We start from the raw sequence: 17850 nt of genomic DNA on the forward strand, positions 1-17850 counted from the left end.
ACCGCGCCCGCCGCGCCGCCGCCTTTTATAACGCCGGGTGACGCCCGCTCCGCGCCTCTTAAAAGGGCTGCGACTTCTTACCGGGCCCGCGCGCCCCGGCAGCGCCTCGACGGGCGGAGGCGCGGGCGGCGGGCGCGGCCCCTTTAAGGGCGGGGGCGGAGGCGGTGGGAGCTGTCAGCGTTCACCAATAGGAACTCGCGCCGCTCTCCCCGCCCCTTCCCTTCGCGCTCCGCCGCGCTCGCCGCCGCATCCCGGAGCCGGGCGCGTTTCGATTGGTGCGACGGCGGGCGGCTCTCCGCTCTGATTGGCTAGAATGGGAGTGGGGGCGGTGTCTCCGCCTGGCCCCGCCCCCGGCGGGGTGGGCTGCGGCGCGGGGGAAGGAGACGCTGCCCTTCCGCGGCCATGGCGCGCGGCGCGGGGAGAGGGCGCCGAGCGGGGCCGCGCGCCCCCCCCGCCGCGGTGAGTGGTGCCGCCCGCGCCCGCTCGCGGCGGCTGGGCCCGCCGGGCCGCACCATCGTTGGTGGGGGGGGAAGCAGAGGGAAGCGCCGAGCCGGGGACCCCCGGCTGAAGCCGGTCATGGGGGTGGGAAGCGCGGAGGGTGCGGGTTCTCCGGGTGCGGGGACGGCTCCGGGGTGAATGAATGCACGGGCCCGGGGATGCAGCAGGGGTGCGAGGCACCCGAGGGCGCAGGGGGGATGCTCAGGGATGCGGGGGTGCGGGGATGCTGCGGGAGCCCTTTCTGCAGGGCCCAGCGTGCTGCAGTGCAGGTGCGGGGGGTCCCGTGGGACGCTCCCCGCCAGGCCGGTGGGTTAAACCTCCGGCTCCGGGTGCCCAGGGCGGGCACGGCTGGGGAGAGATGCCCGGACTGAGGGGCTGCCTCGGCACCTCGGTGCCTGTACTCCCTATCGCGGTATGGTAACCCCAGGCTGCTTTCTGTGCCGAAAATTCCTCGCACTTTGCTCTTCTCATCTGTGCTGCGGCCAGGACGTTGTGTTTAACCTTGTGGGCAGAGCTCATGTCCGGTGTCCGGTCCCTGCGGGCTCCCACTGCCCGGAGAACGTTCTGCAAGGTGCTGCGGGGCGGCGGGTGCGGGGTGGGTGTCAGGCGGGGGCAGAGCTTTGTCACCCGCCTTCTGGGGTCACACATCAGTGCCTTCTGTCGCCCTGTCCTTGACGGGAGCACATCCCTCCTGCCCAGCCCCGCTGGCAGCATTGAAACCTCCTGGGCAAAAAAAAAAAGCTCCCTTTGGTTGGTGGCTCTTGAGCAGGGCTGTGATGCACAGAAAACTGTGTGAAAGCAGAGTTTTGGCAACGAAAATGTGTGTAAGGTTATTTGGGATAATTGGGACTTTTTTAATATGAGGACTGCAAACAAAATCCCTCCAACCATGTGCAGCCAGGTCTGGTACACGTAGAAATCTCTGGGAGCTGCCAAATCCCAGGGTGCTGCTGCTGTAGAGCAGTTTGGGAATCTGTCCCCGTGGTTGGTGGGACAAGCAAAAGAATTGTTGCTGCTGGTGAGAAGATATTTTAGATTGGCTGCTCCAAGTGACCTGGTGTGTGTTTTGTGCAGTGCAGGGAGGAGCAGGGCGTGTGCTCCCCTCACTCACCCGATTTTCCCCCTCTTCCTGCAGGACGAGGATTGTTGGATGAAGGCCAGCTCCAGGACTCTGAGCCAGATGTCAGAGAAAAGTTGGATTCTTTCGTGAGCAGCTCACACAGCATCCACAAGTGCCCTTCCCTGTGGCAGCTCCTGAAGGTGCCAAGGTCCTCGTGCAGACATGGCATTTAGAAGGACAGAGGGAATGTCCATCATGCAGGCCTTGGCAATGACCGTGGCAGAGATCCCTGTGTTCGTTTACACGACGTTTGGGCAGGTACAAGGAGCAGGAAAGGTTTTCCTGTCACATTCCTTGGGCTGGCTCTGTGGGGTTGTCTGTGTGAGATGGAGGCACAGTGGGGTGGTGCTGGGGGACCTGGGCAGTTTTAGGGGTTGGAGGAATGGCAGGGGGAGTTTGGGGTGGCGGAAGAGAGTTGTTCTGAGTGGGCTTGGAGAGGAGAGAAAAGCACTTCCCACATCCCTCCCTGGGAGAACACGCAGGTTCAATCTTTCTCTTCATCAAAGGTGCTAAAAAAAGACTTGTCTTTTAAAGAAGACTAATATGTTCCCCACTTGTAGTGATGCAGCACTTGGAGCAATAAAGCACAGCTTCACACCAGGGTTTCAGAGCTGTATTTGGGTAACCTGGATTGCATCTGTCCCAGGCTGTGTGCAGATTTTGCAGTGTATTTTGGCAATGAGGATCGAGACCAAGCTCTCCAGGTCCTGTCAAAATGATGCTCCACAGTCTCTTTGCTGCTTTGTCTTAGTCGTGTAGCAGGGGGCGTGTTTTATGGGTGGGAGGGTAAAGCCAAGGTGCTTCATGATTAATGCTCTTTTTAAAATTTTTTTTTTTTTGAGAAGGAAGGGCATTGGAATTGGATTTTCATTGTCGTTCTTCCATTTCTTTTGTGTTTAAAGTCTGTCTTCTCTCAGCTGCGGCTCTCTCCAGGCCTGCGCAAGGTGCTGTTTGCCACAGCTCTGGGGACGGTGGCCTTGGCTCTGGCAGCTCACCAGCTGAAGCGGCGCCGGCGCCGAAAGAAGCAAATTGCTCCGGACAAGTGCGGCTTCAAGCCGGGAGGGATCACAGTGCCCATCCTGCCAACAAGGAGGGTCTCCTCCGTGAAGAAAGGTTGGCCTCGCAAAAACAGGGAAAAAATCCCCAAAGAGGCTGTACACGTTGTGGGGAGAGGAAAGCAAAGCCATTTGTGTAGTGCTTCCATGCGGAATGAAGTGGGAATTTTGAAGCGCAGTGCCATGAGCACGGGGTTTGGGGAGCGAAGGGAGAGACTCTGAGCTCACAGTCCTCGGGAACAAAAGGTGTCCTGATGTTTTCCCATCTCCTTTCCTGTAGGCAGAAATCACAGAATCCTGTGAATCTGTAATATTAGCCTGTGGATCATTACCAGGCCGCCCCAATAATAACGACCCAGGCACGCAGTGACCTGGTTCTGCATTGATCTTGTGATGTCAGGGCTCAGCTGAGGGGAGGGGAGGGTGGCCTGAGCCAGGCCAGGCAGTTGGAAGTGTCCATTCCAGCTCTGTGGTGACTCCCAGACCTTGGGCAGCTTCCTCACCTGCTTGTACTGATTTTAGAGGTAAGACTGACCCAGGCCTTCAGCAAAGTGCTTTAGGAATTAAGCGTTTGTTTGGTGAAACGTGAAAATCAAGGGAGCAGTGTCCATATTCTGCCTGTTCTGAGGGAAGGTGGAAAGGTGGAAGAGTTTTTGCTTGTTTCCACTTGCCTCTTGCTGCCCATAAGCAGTGGATACATTCCTCAGCCTCAGATCCCCACTGACACCAGTCTCAGAGCAAAGCAGAGCACACAGGAGATCTGTGGCTAATTTCTAGGTATTGGATACTGCTTTGTCCGTTCACAGTTACTCTGGACAAGGTGATGTTCCCCTCCCTATTCCCTGCTGCAGTCACCTGGGCCTAAAATCCAGTTTTTGTGTGACCTTCCCAACTGCAGGATACTCCAGCAGGAGAGTCCAGAGCCCTGGCAGCAAGAGCAACGACACACTCAGCGGGATTTCCTCCATTGAGCCCAGCAAACATTCCAGTTCCTCCCACAGCCTCGCCTCGGTAAGGACCTTGTTAGCAGGGCTGGGTGATGTCAGTGCACGTACCTGTCTCGAGGTCACCAAGTCCTTGGGCTGGTGCTGGCCCATGGAGCAGAACAGGTTGCAGTATAATTGCAGGGCGGGTTCTGATGTTAGCCTTGCACTGAGTGTCTGGAGTTCCCTGTGAGCAGCAGTTTTGTGTGGCCAGGAGCTCCAGGGTTCCTTTGCCAGTTCTTTGGACGAGGAGGAGTCACAGGAGGGATTTCCCTGTGGGACATGGCCATGATTCCTTGGAGCTCTCTGTGACCCTCTCAAAGAGTTAGGCTGGGTTGTTTCTGGGTCTCACAGCAATGGGGAGCTTGTTTTCTTCCCTCTGTGGTGGGGATTTGGGTGGCCCAGCAGCCTCTCCCTCCTGTCCTGGGGCTGCTCACAGCTTGCTTTGTTCTTAAAACCAAATTAACTACCAAAATCTGATAGCTCTGTTCAAGAAACAGCACCAGGTAAGAACACAGCCTAGTCATTCCGTCTCCCCCAAAGCCAAAAAACAGCCTATGAGTACAGGTAATTCAGGCTTAACCAGGCGGGAGAAGCCATCAGTGCTTATATCCAGCTTTTGTGAGACCAAAACTGGAAGCATTTGTGTCTTCAAGACCTGTTTCACATCCCCATTGCTCGGAGCTAACGTTCTGTTGGAGCAGGGGGGACACAGATGAAGCTCTGTGAGTTGCTGCAAAGCCCTCCCCTGTCATTGCCTGGGCTCAGAGGCTGCTTGGCAATGCTGGGACAAGGAGAGGGGAAAATTCATCCCTTTGAAAGGAGCTGTCGGGTGCCAGCGCTCCTCAGCACACGCTGGTGTTGCTGTTTTTAGTACAGCTAAAGCAGCAGGAGTTGCCAAAACCCGTGCTGGCCGAGGTGTGTCTCCAGCAGGCGGCAGTGCCGGCGCGGCGCTGGGCGAGCACAGCATTCCCCGGGGAGCTGGGCTGTGATGGGATGTGTCCCTGAGCACCCAGCCGTGTCCAGCCTCCTTCCCCTCCACAGGGACTCTCATCCATGTAATTTCCCTGTGGCTTCTCAGTTCACACAGATGCTGTCCAGGTTTTGTATCACTGAAGTTCTACTTCTCTTTAAATAAACAGCAATCCATAAATACCCTTTTCCACTGCTGGTGCCTGGGTGGGGATATCCCCATGGAGAGGCATCTGTTTCTGTACAGATAAGCTGACCCTGTACTTACAGGTTTTATATTATTTGGTGGGAAAACAGCTCATCCTTTGCACAGCTGCTGGTTTTGCCTGTGCTCTCACTTGCTTCCTGGGCTCCTCTTTGCCATCCAGTAAGTAAATTGGCAGCAGTGAACTGATGATTTGCAGTTTGGGATCTCAAAGTGATTTATTAACACTCGACAGGGATTGATCAGTGGAGGCGGGACAGGAATTCATCTGTCAGCTGATTATTGTAGCTTTTTTTTAGTACCAGGCTGATGTTCGGACATCCTTCTGTAAGCCACAGGAAAACACTAGTCACCGATAGTGTTGAATCCAGCAGTTTATTGGGTCAGACTTCAGAAGACATGGATGCCCTGGTGTGAAATTGGACAAAGCTGAACTGACAGTACTGTGTGGATTGATCCTCAGCCCTCCCAGGAGAGGATCTGGTTACAAAGAGAAGAGTGAGGATTCCCCTTGCCCTCTGGGGAATCCTCAGCTGTATTTTTTCTGGGAAACTGTTTCTTTTGTTTGGATTGTGCTTGCTTCCTTGCCACCAGTGTTTTCTGTACAGGCAGCTGGGGCTGACATGAGCTTTCCATCAAAATCCTGGTGCCATTGTAGCGATTGCTTTGGAGCTTTCCTGGGCTGTTTCCTCCATCAGTGCTCTCCTTTTAGCGCTCATCAATACAGGGGAACACAGGGGCAAACATGGGGAAGGAAAATGCCTTTTTGCTGAAGGCTGGTGGCGTTTGTCTGCAGCTTACCTTCTCTAACCTTAACAGAATTCAAAAGGCATTTGCTGCCCTCTGCTCCCTTCTTGCAGATGGTAGCAGTCAACTCCTCAAGTCCAATACCCCCAGGGATGTGGGATGGCCAGGCAGTGGGAGATGCTGGAGCCATTGGTGATTCCAGTGCAGAAAGCCTCTATGTTCAAGGTAAGCAGGCACAAGGGTGACATTGCTCTGGGGGGGTTGTTTATCACTGTGAGAGCAAGAAGGGGGTGAGAATTGGCACACAGCATCAGCAGCTCAATGTAGAGCTCTAACAGAAAGTTCCCTTCCATTCTCAGCTTAAGCTCAAACAAAAATCCAAAAAACAAAAACCAAAACAAAGAAACAAACGCCCAACAAATCACAAAACCAAACCTTTTTGTCAGTGAATGATTTACTTCCAAAATACTGTTCTTGAGGAACAGGATCATCTTGTGCAGAGAACAGTATTTTGGAAGTAACGTGGATGATGCTTTAACCAGTTTGGGGATGTTCTCTTTCTAATCCAAAATAAACCATATTTAAACAGGAAAGAAATAGAATGAATTTGTTTATTCTTTCTGTTGGGGAGGGATTTCCCTCTTTGCTGAATTGTCTGAATGAGCAAAGATTCATCCTGTATCCCTTTGTTCCTGAGTGCCCTGGGACTCTCACAGCCAGTATTTGGTTGTGTTTCCAGGCATGGAGCTGTTTGAGGAGGCCCTGCAGAAATGGGAACAGGCACTGAGCATCAGGCAGAGGGACAGTGCTTCTACCAGCACCCCTGTGCCCTGGGACAGCAGGAAACAGCAAGAGAGCGTGTCTGAGAACATTTCAGAGGTAGGTCCCCACATGCTGAAAGGCCAGCCTGGGTGCTGCAAGCAGTAAACAGTGGGAGGTTAAAAGGAGAGCACATTAAGGGCAGAGTCAGGCCAGACTCTGTTTAAGAGCTGTCTGTATCTGCAGCTTCCTTATGCAATGGGAGTGGGTGTTTTTAATTTCTTTCTCTTTTTAATACGTCTCGCCCCCTCATTCCCCAGCGTTTCCATCCACCCTCCAGCCTTGTGTCACTCACTGTCGCACGTGTCCTCCCGTGGCACAGCCTGTGGTGAGAAAAGGCTGTGATGAATGCAGCACTGCTTTGGCTGGCAGCGTTGTCTCTGTAACTTTTTAATGCCTTTAAAATGGAGATCTTGATGGTCACTGCCACTTCTGGGAGCTGGGTGGAGGGCAGAGCCCAGCTCTGTGTGTGTGGATGAGGAAAGCAGTGGTCATTGGGGAGGAGACGGGTATTGCCCTGGTCCCTGCAGGGAGATGTGTACCTCACTCAGCCTCTGCAGCTACAGAAACCAGGATTTTAGGACAGCCCCTTGCTGTCTGGGCCTTGAGGACTATGCAGGGAAGACCTGTGTTAAAGGAAATCTAAACTAGAGTGGCTCAGTTACAGCCTGCTGTAACTCAGGACTGTGAAAGGAGCTGAACTCCCAACTCTCCAGGAGTTCTCACTGGAAAAAAAGTGTTCCCAGCCTTTTGTAAACAGAGTCTGGTGTAGTAAGTATGTGGGACATTTGTCTTTTGTGCTGGATTATATTTATCCAAGTCAAATCTGGATTCTGTTGTTGTTGGCTCTCCTTGAAGGGCCCTGTAGTGTTTCTAAAACTGCCTTAAAACCGGTTGATTCCTTATGAAAATAGATTTTGTGCTTCTTTTTAATGCTTCTGTCTTCTGGGTGAGATACTCATGCAAACATAGGGGCATGAAGGCAAGATGCTGTTTTAAGTCTTATTTTCCCCACACCTTTTATTTTTCCCCACCCCCCTGTGTTGCTTACAGCAAACTTTGCTTATGCCCAGCACCTTAATCTAAACATTCTCTTATCCAGTTCTGGATATGTTGTTATATTCAACACAGGTTTCCTGATGCGATTCCTCCTGGAAGCTAGGCTAAAGTCAAAAGGCAGGAGATTTAAGTGGTGTATAACTTATTAAAATACCTGTTTTTCTGGGTGGCAGGTTAAAGTTCTTTAGTTATTTCTTCCTTTTTTAACAGGAAAACAAAACTGTGAAGCTCAAAAGCCAGAGGGTTTGAGTAGGCTGTGTAGAAACTTCCCTCCCCGTGCATTATTAGCTGCATTATAGGATTAATAACTCCTCTCTCTTTTTATTTTTAATCACTTAATCTGCAGACTGCAAATCCCATTTTTACTGAAAATTTCCTCCCGTATTTGTGCTGTCCAATCTGTCTGTGCCCAGCTGGCTTACTAAGGGTGACATTTATGTGTGTTTTCCAGGAGGAGTCCCAGAAAAGGGAGTTTGCTGAGAAGCTGGAGTCCCTCTTGCACCGAGCCTACCACCTCCAGGAGGAGTTTGGCTCCTCGCTCCCGTCGGACAGCGTGCTGCTGGATCTGGGTAGGGCACCTGGCTGCAGTAAAATGCCAATTTGCTGCCTGGTTTTATGTCTTTTCTGTTAGCCAGGTAAAGGAGGAGTGACAAAGTGGGAGTGGAAGAGAGCACAGGAGCTAAGAGGAATGTTGGTCCATGAACTCCAACACATGTGGCTGCTTTCTCTCCCCCAGAGAAGACTTTGATGCTTCCATTGGCAGATGGATCGCTGCGGCTGCGGACGGATGATGAAGACAGCTCAGCCTCGGAGGATTCCTTCTTCTCTGCAGCAGAGGTGACTGAAGTGTCAGCTGTGTGTCACATCCCAGTGGCTTCGAGGGAAAGCACAGAGGCAGCTGAGCCAAACACATCTTGGGAGAGGAAGATGATCAAACACAGAACAACAACCCCAGGCTGGGAGGTTCATGATGGATGTTAGGAAAAGATTTTAACGAGGGGGATGGTGCAGTCTTTTCCAACCAGCACTTCCATGTCATCTTAGCTGCTATAGAAAACATGCCATAACAGCTAGGAAAGTGCTGTTATCTAATGTAAGATGGCTTGGTGGTATAAATTTTATGGAGTATTGAGCGGTGTCAGAGCTGAGGTAGCTTTTGGCGAAAAACGAAACGTCTTTGCATGAAACAATTGTCACTGACAAACTTTGCTAGCTGAAGATTCTCTGTAAGGCCCACATTGCTTGTGTGCAGTCGCTTGTGCATTTGCAAATACTTAATGAGCTCATTTTGTTCTCTGCACGTCTCGTTACCCCTACAGCTCTTTGACTCTCTCCCCTTTGAGGAAATGCCATTCCACCTCTCCAAGCCAGTGGCAGCGTATGAAGAAGCTCTGCAGTTGGTGAAAGAAGGGAAGGTCGCGTGCCGGACGCTGAGGTGAAGAGCCAGCTGGAGCTGTGGGACCTTGTGTCCCCTGGGGCACTGTGAACACATCATCTGCCTTTGAGCAGCCCCATAACCAGAATAACCCTTTGGGGTTGTAAAATCCCAGCATCCTTCCTGCTGGTTTGGCCTTCCCAGGGAATTAACCCCGGATTTTAGGGCCTCGCATGTTAAGAAAGAGTAATTGTCCCACGAAGTTTGTGATAGGAAGTGTGACTGTTCTGGGAGGCTGTCACAGTCCTGGCCCAGCCTGGCAGAGGTGCTCTGTTCCCCCAGGGAGCTGGATAAAGGGAATGGGACTGTTTCTTTCTCCTATGCACAGACTGGGAATTCAGTTTTTTGCTTTCAGGGGACCATAGTTGTAGGAACACTAACATCAGAACTAGAATTCACACAATTCTTCCCCTTTCCCTCTAGGACAGAGCTCCTTGGCTGCTACAGTGACCAGGATTTCCTGGCAAAGCTGCACTGCGTCAGGCAGGCATTCCAGGTGAGAATGGCTCCAGGCTCCCAGGTTTCAATGGCACATGGCTGCCACCAGCACGTTCCTGGAGAGTGCAGATTTGTTTCTTGGGTTACAGTTTATTAAAGGCTAACAACACTGGTGTGTGCAGCATTGCACTGCTTCATGTCCTGCCCTGTTCTTTTTTCACCCAACTCAGAATTTGAGGGTGTGTAGGAGCTCACAGGAGACATTTGTGTTCCCCTTGCAGGAGCTGCTGGAGGATGAAAGCAATCAGCTGTTTTTTGGGGAGGTTGGGAAGCAGATGGTGATAGGACTGATGACAAAAGCTGAAAAGGTAGGAAGTTTGTGTAACAACTAAACTGTGTCTTGAGCACAAGGATACTTGTTCCCCCATCCCAACTCAGAGTTTGTCCAGTGTGTTGGAAGAAGAAAACTTCATCTGCATGCTTGTGACTACTCTGATGTTGATGTCAGCTCAAATCCAAACAGTCAAACCTCTGCTTTGTTTCTCTGCTCTCCCAGAATCCCAAAGCTTTCCTGGAAAGCTACGAGGAGATGCTGCATTATGCCTTGAAGCAAGAGACTTGGCCCACCACTCAGCAGGAGCTGGAGGGAAGAGGGGTTGGTAAAGACATTGTCTTTACAGAGTTGAAGATAATCCTTGCCCAGAGACGTTGTGGAATTCCCATCCCTGGAAGTGCTCAAGGCCAGGCTGGATGGGGCTTGAAGCAATCTGGTTTAGTGGAAGGTATCCCTGCCCATGGCAGGGGATGGAACTGGATGGTTTTAAAGTCCCTTACAAGCCAAACCACTGTGATTGAATTATAATACATATGTAGGAATGGCCCAGTAGTGAAAGACCTGCTGTTGAAATACGATTACATTGACTACAGCTTGTTACATCTTCTTGCTTCAAACCAAAAGAGCCCGTCTCTCTTTTTAAAACCTATTCCCTTTACAGACTGTTGTGCTCCCTGACAGGTGGTGTGCATGAGCTTCTTTGATATTGTGCTGGACTTCATCCTCATGGATGCTTTTGAGGATCTGGAGAACCCTCCCTCCTCCGTGCTGGCTGTGCTGCGCAACCGCTGGCTGTCCGACAGCTTCAAGGAGACGGTGCGTGAGACAGGGAGTGCTGCTGTGAGTGTCAGCTCAGTGCCAAGGCCAGAAGAGAGCATAACCTCATCTTTCCTGGCTGAGCTGAATTCTCTCTTTATAAATGCCACGCTTTCCTGAAGCTCCAAACAACAGTCTTCTTGTGCATAGAAATTGTTTACAGGAAAGCTTTCCTTACTTTGAAAGCGTCTGGTTGGCAACCAGACTTACTGCTCTAGGGGCCTTTATCAGTGATGCCATGGAGATGTTAAAAAGATGACAGCACCTATTTTTATGAATGAGAATAAAAGGGCCAAAATGTAGGCAAAAATATGTGGGTTTTAGCATGTGGCCCTTCATTCTTGGCAGTACCTCGGCAGACGCTGAAGCTCAAATTGCAAAGCTTGCCTTTAGTCCTGCCCCCCAGCTGTATTTTTAAGAGTGATTAGTTTGATAGACTGAGAGTAAAATGGCACTTTGTAACAGCTGTCTGCTTACAGAGGATCCTGGGCTGTTGGGTAACTATGTCAGATCATATTAACAATCTTTAAAAACCCTTTGGCTTCTCTGGAATGGATCTGAAGTGGCTAAATCTGCTTCCAGTTAGCTTCAATTCTGTCATTTTAGAGTTGTTGGCACAAAAGGGCAACTGCTTTGATGTTTTGATGACAATGTGTTGGTACACTTTGGGTTTTTTCAAATAATCCCAGTGACTAATTGGCTCTCTGTGTTAATTGTAGGCTCTTGCAACTGCTTGCTGGTCAGTTCTGAAAGCAAAAAGGAGGCTTCTGATGGTAAGCAAAATGTATCAAAAGGGAAAAAATCTAATGTATTTGAGGCTGAAAAGAGAGCACACAGAGATAAAGTATGAAATCTTAAGGGGTAGAAGACTGAACAGAGTCACGTTCTGTGTGATGCTTTAGAGCCCTGGGGTCCTGCAGTCACTGCTCCAGTGCTATGCCAGTATTTTACTGAATCAGTCTGAGTTTATTCTCCCTTTTTCTTAACGTGAGGATTCAAACAACAGTGTTGCCTGTCTGGTATTCCCTCTCCCTGCTCACAATGCTGTAGGAATGGCCACAGACCCCAAACAACAAGGGACTGCTCCTGAATTGTACTTTTCTTGCTGGCAGCAAAATGGTTCAGGCACTGCTCCGCTCCCCAAGGCTGATGCTAATTAGCCATTACTTGATGAGTTTCATTTAAATCAGTGACTTCCTAAAGTATCACAGCAGATGAGTTTATGGAGCAGGGGAACAGGAAGCCACAACTTCACAACCCCGGTTCTGCCACAGGGTCTGTGGCCTCTGGCAAGTTTTCAGCTCAATCCCACAGCCAGCTGGTACGACAGGGTTTGGCTCCTGAGATGGCTCAGAGAGAAATGAGAGCACTGGAAGCTCTACTGGAGCTGTCATGCAGTAGCTCTGCCTTGGATATTTGCATGTCCTTTCCTGGCTTGGTCAGCAAATTATAAATAGAGGCTATAAAGGCTGGCTGGTGATTGCTTTTCATTTTCTTCTGTTCATTTTCCTCTTGAAATAGCAGTTTAGAAACATTAAGATGAAAAGCTCTAGTCATCCTTCAAGGGAGCTGAATGATAAATGTAGTTTTGCAAGAGGAGATGTTCCAAATAGCTCTTTACTTGAGTTACTGAAGCTTTCTGGTAGGGAAGTTGGTGGCTGATATGGAATAAGCTGCTAATTCTGTCTGAGAATGAAGACCAACTAATTCTGTCCTTCTCTGTGACAGGTACCAGATGGCTTTATCTCTCATTTCTACTCCGTATCGGAGCATGTCAGTCCTGTTCTAGCCTTTGGTTTTCTGGGGCCCAAGCAGCAGCTATCCGAAGTCTGCAGTTTCTTCAAGGTGAGGTGGCTTTTCTGTACCTCATCTGTGTGGGGCTCCTGTCTGCTGGCTTCAAGCTGCTGATGTGTGATGATACCAACCACCCTTGGTGGCTGGTGCCAGCAGGTGAAGGAGGTCTGACTGTAAACCTTCCTTTTCTTGCAGCACCAGATCGTGCAGTATCTGAAGGACATGTTTGACTTCGACAACGTGAGGTACACGACGGTGCAGCTGCTGGCAGAGGACATTTTGCAGCTGTCGCGGCGGCGCAGCGAGATCCTCTTGGGATATCTGGGCACCGAGAGTTCCCCGGAGGTGAACGGCATGCTTCCTGGGGAAACTGAGCCACTGAAGGAGGAGCTCATCTGATGTCAGTGGGGGAAAACACTTTTGTACAAGGACCTTTTCCTCCCAGAGGTGGATAAAACTACCTGCAAAGTGCAGCGGTGGCAGCAAGACTGTGTGAACACACAGCAATCTGGCGGGACCTTCTGCTTTTTTAGCCAGTAGTGTTTGCTGGGATGGATCCAGGACCACTTGCCAACTTATGGTTTGAATTTCTTCTTTGTTCCACCTTCCTGTCATTATTATTCCTTTCAATGTTTCATGTATACATTGTGTCCTGAACTGCCCGGGCCCAGATTTTTGCCCAATTCTCTTGAATAGGGCAATGTATGTACCTGTTTTGCCTTTGTGTTTTCTGGGAGGTGAATCCCTGACGTTTAAGATTGTGTGTGGGAACAGGAATCTTGTTGGTAAATTCTCCTCTTGACCACTAGCTTCTCTCAAGGAGGCTTTGCTTGCTTTGGGATTTTTATTACTGTTCTTCTCTGCTGTGTTCCTACAGACATTAATTACTGCTGATTTTTACCTTAAGTGTGTTAACACATGCAATGTGACTAGCAAAGATTTCTTTCCCGGGGAGGAAGAAATAGTTCTTCAAAGCACTGAAGTAAAATGCAGACTTTTGTAAACAGTCTGAAGCTCTAGGGAAATCGGTCTGTTCCCTTGGTATTGCTGCTGTTTGCAGACCAGATGACGAGCTCTGTGTCTTGGTCATCCTTGCTTAGGAGGTTGCTGAGGTGTGTGTTTGCCCCTAAGGCAGGTTAGTGTGAGGAGCAGGAGGGATTTGCATTCTGCCTGTGCTTGCACAAAGTCTTTGACATCCATCAAAGTGCCTTGCTGGATTTCAGAATGAGGCAGCAGCAGTTTTTGCTGGGTAGGAGGTGTGCGGTGTGTACAAGCAGGGGGAAAGGGAAATAACGTGGTGCCTATTGCTATTGCGCACAGGGTAGTGAGAGGTGTAGATGCTGGATGTGAGGTTATGTGTGCGGATAGTTGGAGAGCTGGGATCAAGCTTCTAGAGAGGAAATGACTCTTTACAGTCTGTCAGTTCTAAGAAATACAGCATAATTTTGGGTAATGATCAAATGTGTGTGTGTGTGGATGGTAGTGCTTCTCAAGTGCTGTGATCCTGACTGCCCAGCATCTGGAATCTGGCTGCTTTGGGATGTGAGCTGAGTTGGACACTCGTGTTGGACAGCAGCAGTGGAGTGTGCTGGACTTGGAGAATCATAAAAATCACAGAATAATAGAATATGCTGAGTTGGAAGGGGCACATCAGGATTGAGTCCAGCTTCTGTCTCTGTACAGGACACCCCAACATTCCATGTGCTGAGGGAGTTGTCCAGACTTCTTGAACTCTGTCAGGCTTGGTGCTGTGACCGCTTCCCTGGGGAGCCTGTTCAGTGCCCAGCCACCCTCTGAGTAGAAAACCTTTTCCTGATATCCAACCTAAACCTCTCCCAACTCAGCTTCATGCCCTGGACTTGAGGCAGTCCTGGCTTTTGTGTGAGGGTTTGCAATGGTTTGCTGAGTCCTCCGTGAGGACAATGCCACAGGTAAAAGTAGAGATCCAGCCAGTGCCTTTTTCTTTCTCAGTCCATGTATAGGTCCAAGTCCAACCCCCAGCATGAGGAGGTCTTCAGGACTTCCACAAAAACATGAGCCTCACTGTTTTGTTCCAGACTGATTAGTTACCCCTTGTGCCTGTTCTGGGCAAGGCTTACCCGGATGTATTTTTGCACGTGGAAAAAATACGTAAGAATCTGGAATTTCCATATGAGTGGAAAGTCAGTGCGTGGGCTTGGAGAATACAAATGCTTTCTTCCTCTTCAGATATCTAATGTGGATTCTGCTGGTAAAAGCAGGAAGGAAGTAAACAGAAAAAAAAAGTAAACAGAAGGACATAAAAGGAGCGGATAAATGTGCTGTGCCATGTATTTTAGGGACACCCTCCCTGAACAGGGAGGTGGGACCAGATGACCCACTGTGGTTCCTTCCAACCTGGCCCATTCTGTGCTATTGTGATTCCTTGAAATGCTCCTGAGATGTTTGCAGGGGGGTGCGTGTAGAGCACAGTAACATCTGGTGCTCTGTAAGCACATCAGACTGATGTGGCTTATCCTGGAAACCAGATTAATGCAATAAACAGGACAATGCTGAGGCAGAAATTAGGAGCAGCTGCCCCAAGTGAGGCTGCCTGGAATAAACTGTTATGAGAAGGATTTACGAGACAGCAGTTGAAACTAGGAAAGGTCTCTGAGGTGTCTTGCTCCTGGCAGTGTGCAGGAAGAGAAAAAATGGAGGATGTTGTATTAGCATGGCACACCTGCTACATGTAAATTGTGATTTGAAAGTATGGTATATTCTGAAAGCAAGTTACTTTGCCAAAAAAATAATGTTGATAGTGCTTTGTGCTCTTGTATGGCTGGTTTAGAAGAAAGTTACTTCAGCAGCTTTTGTACAGTGGTTAAAAAGATGCTAAAATGTGAAGATTAATATAATGAGATGGACTGTAATTCTAAACAATCTGTGCTGTTAAATTCTCATTTTTAGTGTTGTTTTATGTGTATTTATTTACCATTTTGAGTGTCTTTGGCCTCAGTGCTTGGGCAGCCTGCCTGTTTTGTGTACAGACAAGAACACTGGCTGCTGACTTTGGGCTTCTGTGGGAGAGGATACTGAAACAGGGTCCCCCTGAAGCAAACACTAACTTGCACTGTGGCTTTTTAAGCTGAGAAATTGTAAATTCCTAATCAATCAAATGAAGAAAGACAGTTTTATTGCAGCTTGATGCTTTTCCTTAGCCCTTCTTGCAAGTAGGTTACACAGCCCTCCCAGTGAAGGTAAAGAGGAATCTGCCTCGGGAACATCCGCAGCCTCTTGAAGTTCTCCGCCTTTTCCCACCAGCGGTGACTTGGTCCTGCACCAGCCAAGGATGTTTGCTGAGACAAACTGGTTTTATCTTTACTGGGATGGATGTTAAAGTTCTCTACACCTCCCCCTCACTTCATCGCTGCTTTTTGTTCCCCCCCGTCCCAGTGTAGTTCAGGAGGAAAAGCAGAAAGGTGTCTGCAGCCTCTGAAGGGAACTTCAAGGATCAGCGGGTTGACAGGGGCTGTTCCTGTGGAAGAGGCTTTTCCTGGCCTAAGCAGTGGTGTCAGGGACTTTCTGTCCTTTGGATGCAGGGATCCACTGATCCTGCCCAAAGGGTGGCTCTCATACTCACCTGTATTGCAGGGTGGAATTAAAGGGTCTGATGGAACACCTGCCTGCCCTCTGGCTTCCTGAGATCCCTAGAAAATCCCTCCCCAGCATATTGTGTTTAGCAAAGGAAATTCTTCAGTATTAGCAGCAGCCGTGTATTCGGGTAGAATCCCTTGAGATAAGACATTCGTGGGTTTTTTTTATGATGGACCCTTATTCTCAAGGGGTTAAATCATCCTGGGCTGACACTTGCAAGATTTTAACAGTGATGGGGATTTAAAGTGGCTTAGCAGCTATGAAATAAAATCCCTCAATAATGTCTGATGCTTAAACAGAATTTAAAATATGCATGACTTTCATTTTTTATGTGGAGGTTGTAACAAGCTTCATCAGAGGTTAAAGTACATCCTTGGTACTTTAGTATGTATGTAGAGACTAAGCCAAATGGCTCTACGAGGGTCTTTATGATCTTTTAAGCACATTAATAAAAAATTATGAGGAAAAATCTGCCTTGTATCTACAAGATCAGTGTGGCTTTGAAGAGCATGACTTGTGTTGTCTCATACAGGGAGGTGGGAAAGCAGGATTTTATTTATCCCTCTTCAGTAGAACATTCCCCTGCCATATCTGAAACTAATGAATGTAAACTTGTGCCTATTTTTTTCTTGATTTCCTAAAGGTGTAAAAATCTGTTCTTGTTTTGCTTCTATCTTTTTCTTTGCAGCTAATTTTTTAAAAATATCTTTAATCTTAGGATGTGGGCATTACAAGTAAAATAAAACTTTCCTTCATGATTGTGGTTTTTGTTCCTAAATTTCGTGGCGAAACCTGCTAGAAACTCAGTCTTTGGTTTCTGATTTAGGCGACAGTTGTGGTGGCACCTCTGCTGCTAGTGATGGTATCAAACAGGGCTTGCTGTTCCTTGGGCTAAAATGAGGAACTTGAAAGATTTAAATGTGAAGTTAAAGGGTTTGATTGCATGGGGAGTCTTCCTGGGTCTACTGACAAGTCCACAGATGAAGTGGGCTATAAAGCAAACAGAACAACTCCCTGTACTTTGAGCTGCGGTTGGAAACTGTGGGATTTCATTTTTCAGATTTTTTCTGTGGTGGTTTGGCTGTGTTGGGGTGTGGTGTGAGCAGGCTGTGATGGAGAGATAACAGAAATCCCGGTGAGGAGCAGAACCTCTTAAACATTGTCCAAGTTCCTGTAGCACTTACCAGCTTCCCAAACTCTGCGAAACCCAGACTAAAGCCTGCGGGTTGGTATCAGAGCCGCCTATCTGCTGAGCAAGGCACGAAAATCATCTCCTTGCTCTTCTGAAACATCTACAGTGGATTTAAATACTTTCATTCTGAAACGATAGAGAAACCAGACTGAATCAGATTGTCTGTTTCTTCCCCAGTGATTAAAATTTCATCTCTACGCTTAAAAATAAAAGTAAAAGTGAGTTTCTGTTCGCATTAATGCAAGCCTGTCATGAACTCAGATATATGCAAATAAAACGTTCATGGATAGGAAAATTTTTGTCTCACGCCACACCCTGATCATTAGTTGAGAGAGTTAAAAGGAGTTTATCTCAGTTTCCATGGAGTCAGACTCCACACTCATTACAGCTCCAGAGCAGCTCCAGCTCTTTGTGCTTTCTTGTGCTGAGGCACAGAGCAAAGGCTGCTCCGTGTATTGACACTTCTTTCTCCTGTTCAGGAAGGAGTGGGTGAATACAGCAATGAAGCCCACAATTTTCAGTACTTGTCATGGTACATAGATCAAATGTAATCCACTCTGCCAGCATAACTCTACATTCAATAGCTTGGAAAGGAGGAGATTTATTTAACTTGAATAATGAAAGGAGTAAATCACTCATGCTCCCTCATAGCAGTCTTCTGCGATGAACTGAGCTCCTGCAGTAAATATTTTCTCTTTCTTTCCAAATGATAAGACTTTAATGCCATTTTACTCCTTGAAATGCCAGGGAGAACGTCAGCTATGAAGA

General features: G+C 48.8%; 1 protein-coding gene across 2 annotated transcripts; it reads left to right on the plus strand.

The window, feature by feature from the left end:
* The first annotated feature begins 355 nt into the window (after positions 1-355).
* On the plus strand, positions 356-16648 carry MIGA2 (mitoguardin 2). Of its 2 annotated transcripts, none has more exons than XM_066201404.1 (16): positions 356-459; positions 1634-1876; positions 2521-2731; positions 3572-3684; positions 5694-5805; positions 6320-6459; positions 7910-8027; positions 8195-8295; positions 8778-8893; positions 9317-9389; positions 9613-9699; positions 9888-9986; positions 10347-10481; positions 11201-11254; positions 12210-12326; positions 12471-16648. In XM_066201404.1, the coding sequence occupies exons 2-16, from the start codon at positions 1781-1783 to the stop codon at positions 12672-12674; spliced, it is 1776 nt and encodes a 591-aa protein (XP_066057501.1). In that variant the 5' UTR covers positions 356-459; positions 1634-1780; the 3' UTR covers positions 12675-16648. The 2 variants fall into 2 exon arrangements, with proteins under 2 accessions (XP_066057501.1, XP_066057502.1); XM_066201405.1 differs by having other exon boundaries at positions 2536-2731.
* Positions 16649-17850: the final 1202 nt, after the last annotated feature.

The sequence above is a fragment of the Chamaea fasciata genome, unplaced genomic scaffold (assembly GCF_029207755.1).
Source record: "Chamaea fasciata isolate MVZ Bird 193981 ecotype frontalis unplaced genomic scaffold, bChaFas1.0.hap1 SCAF_20, whole genome shotgun sequence".
NCBI classification, from domain to species: Eukaryota; Metazoa; Chordata; class Aves; order Passeriformes; family Sylviidae; genus Chamaea; species Chamaea fasciata.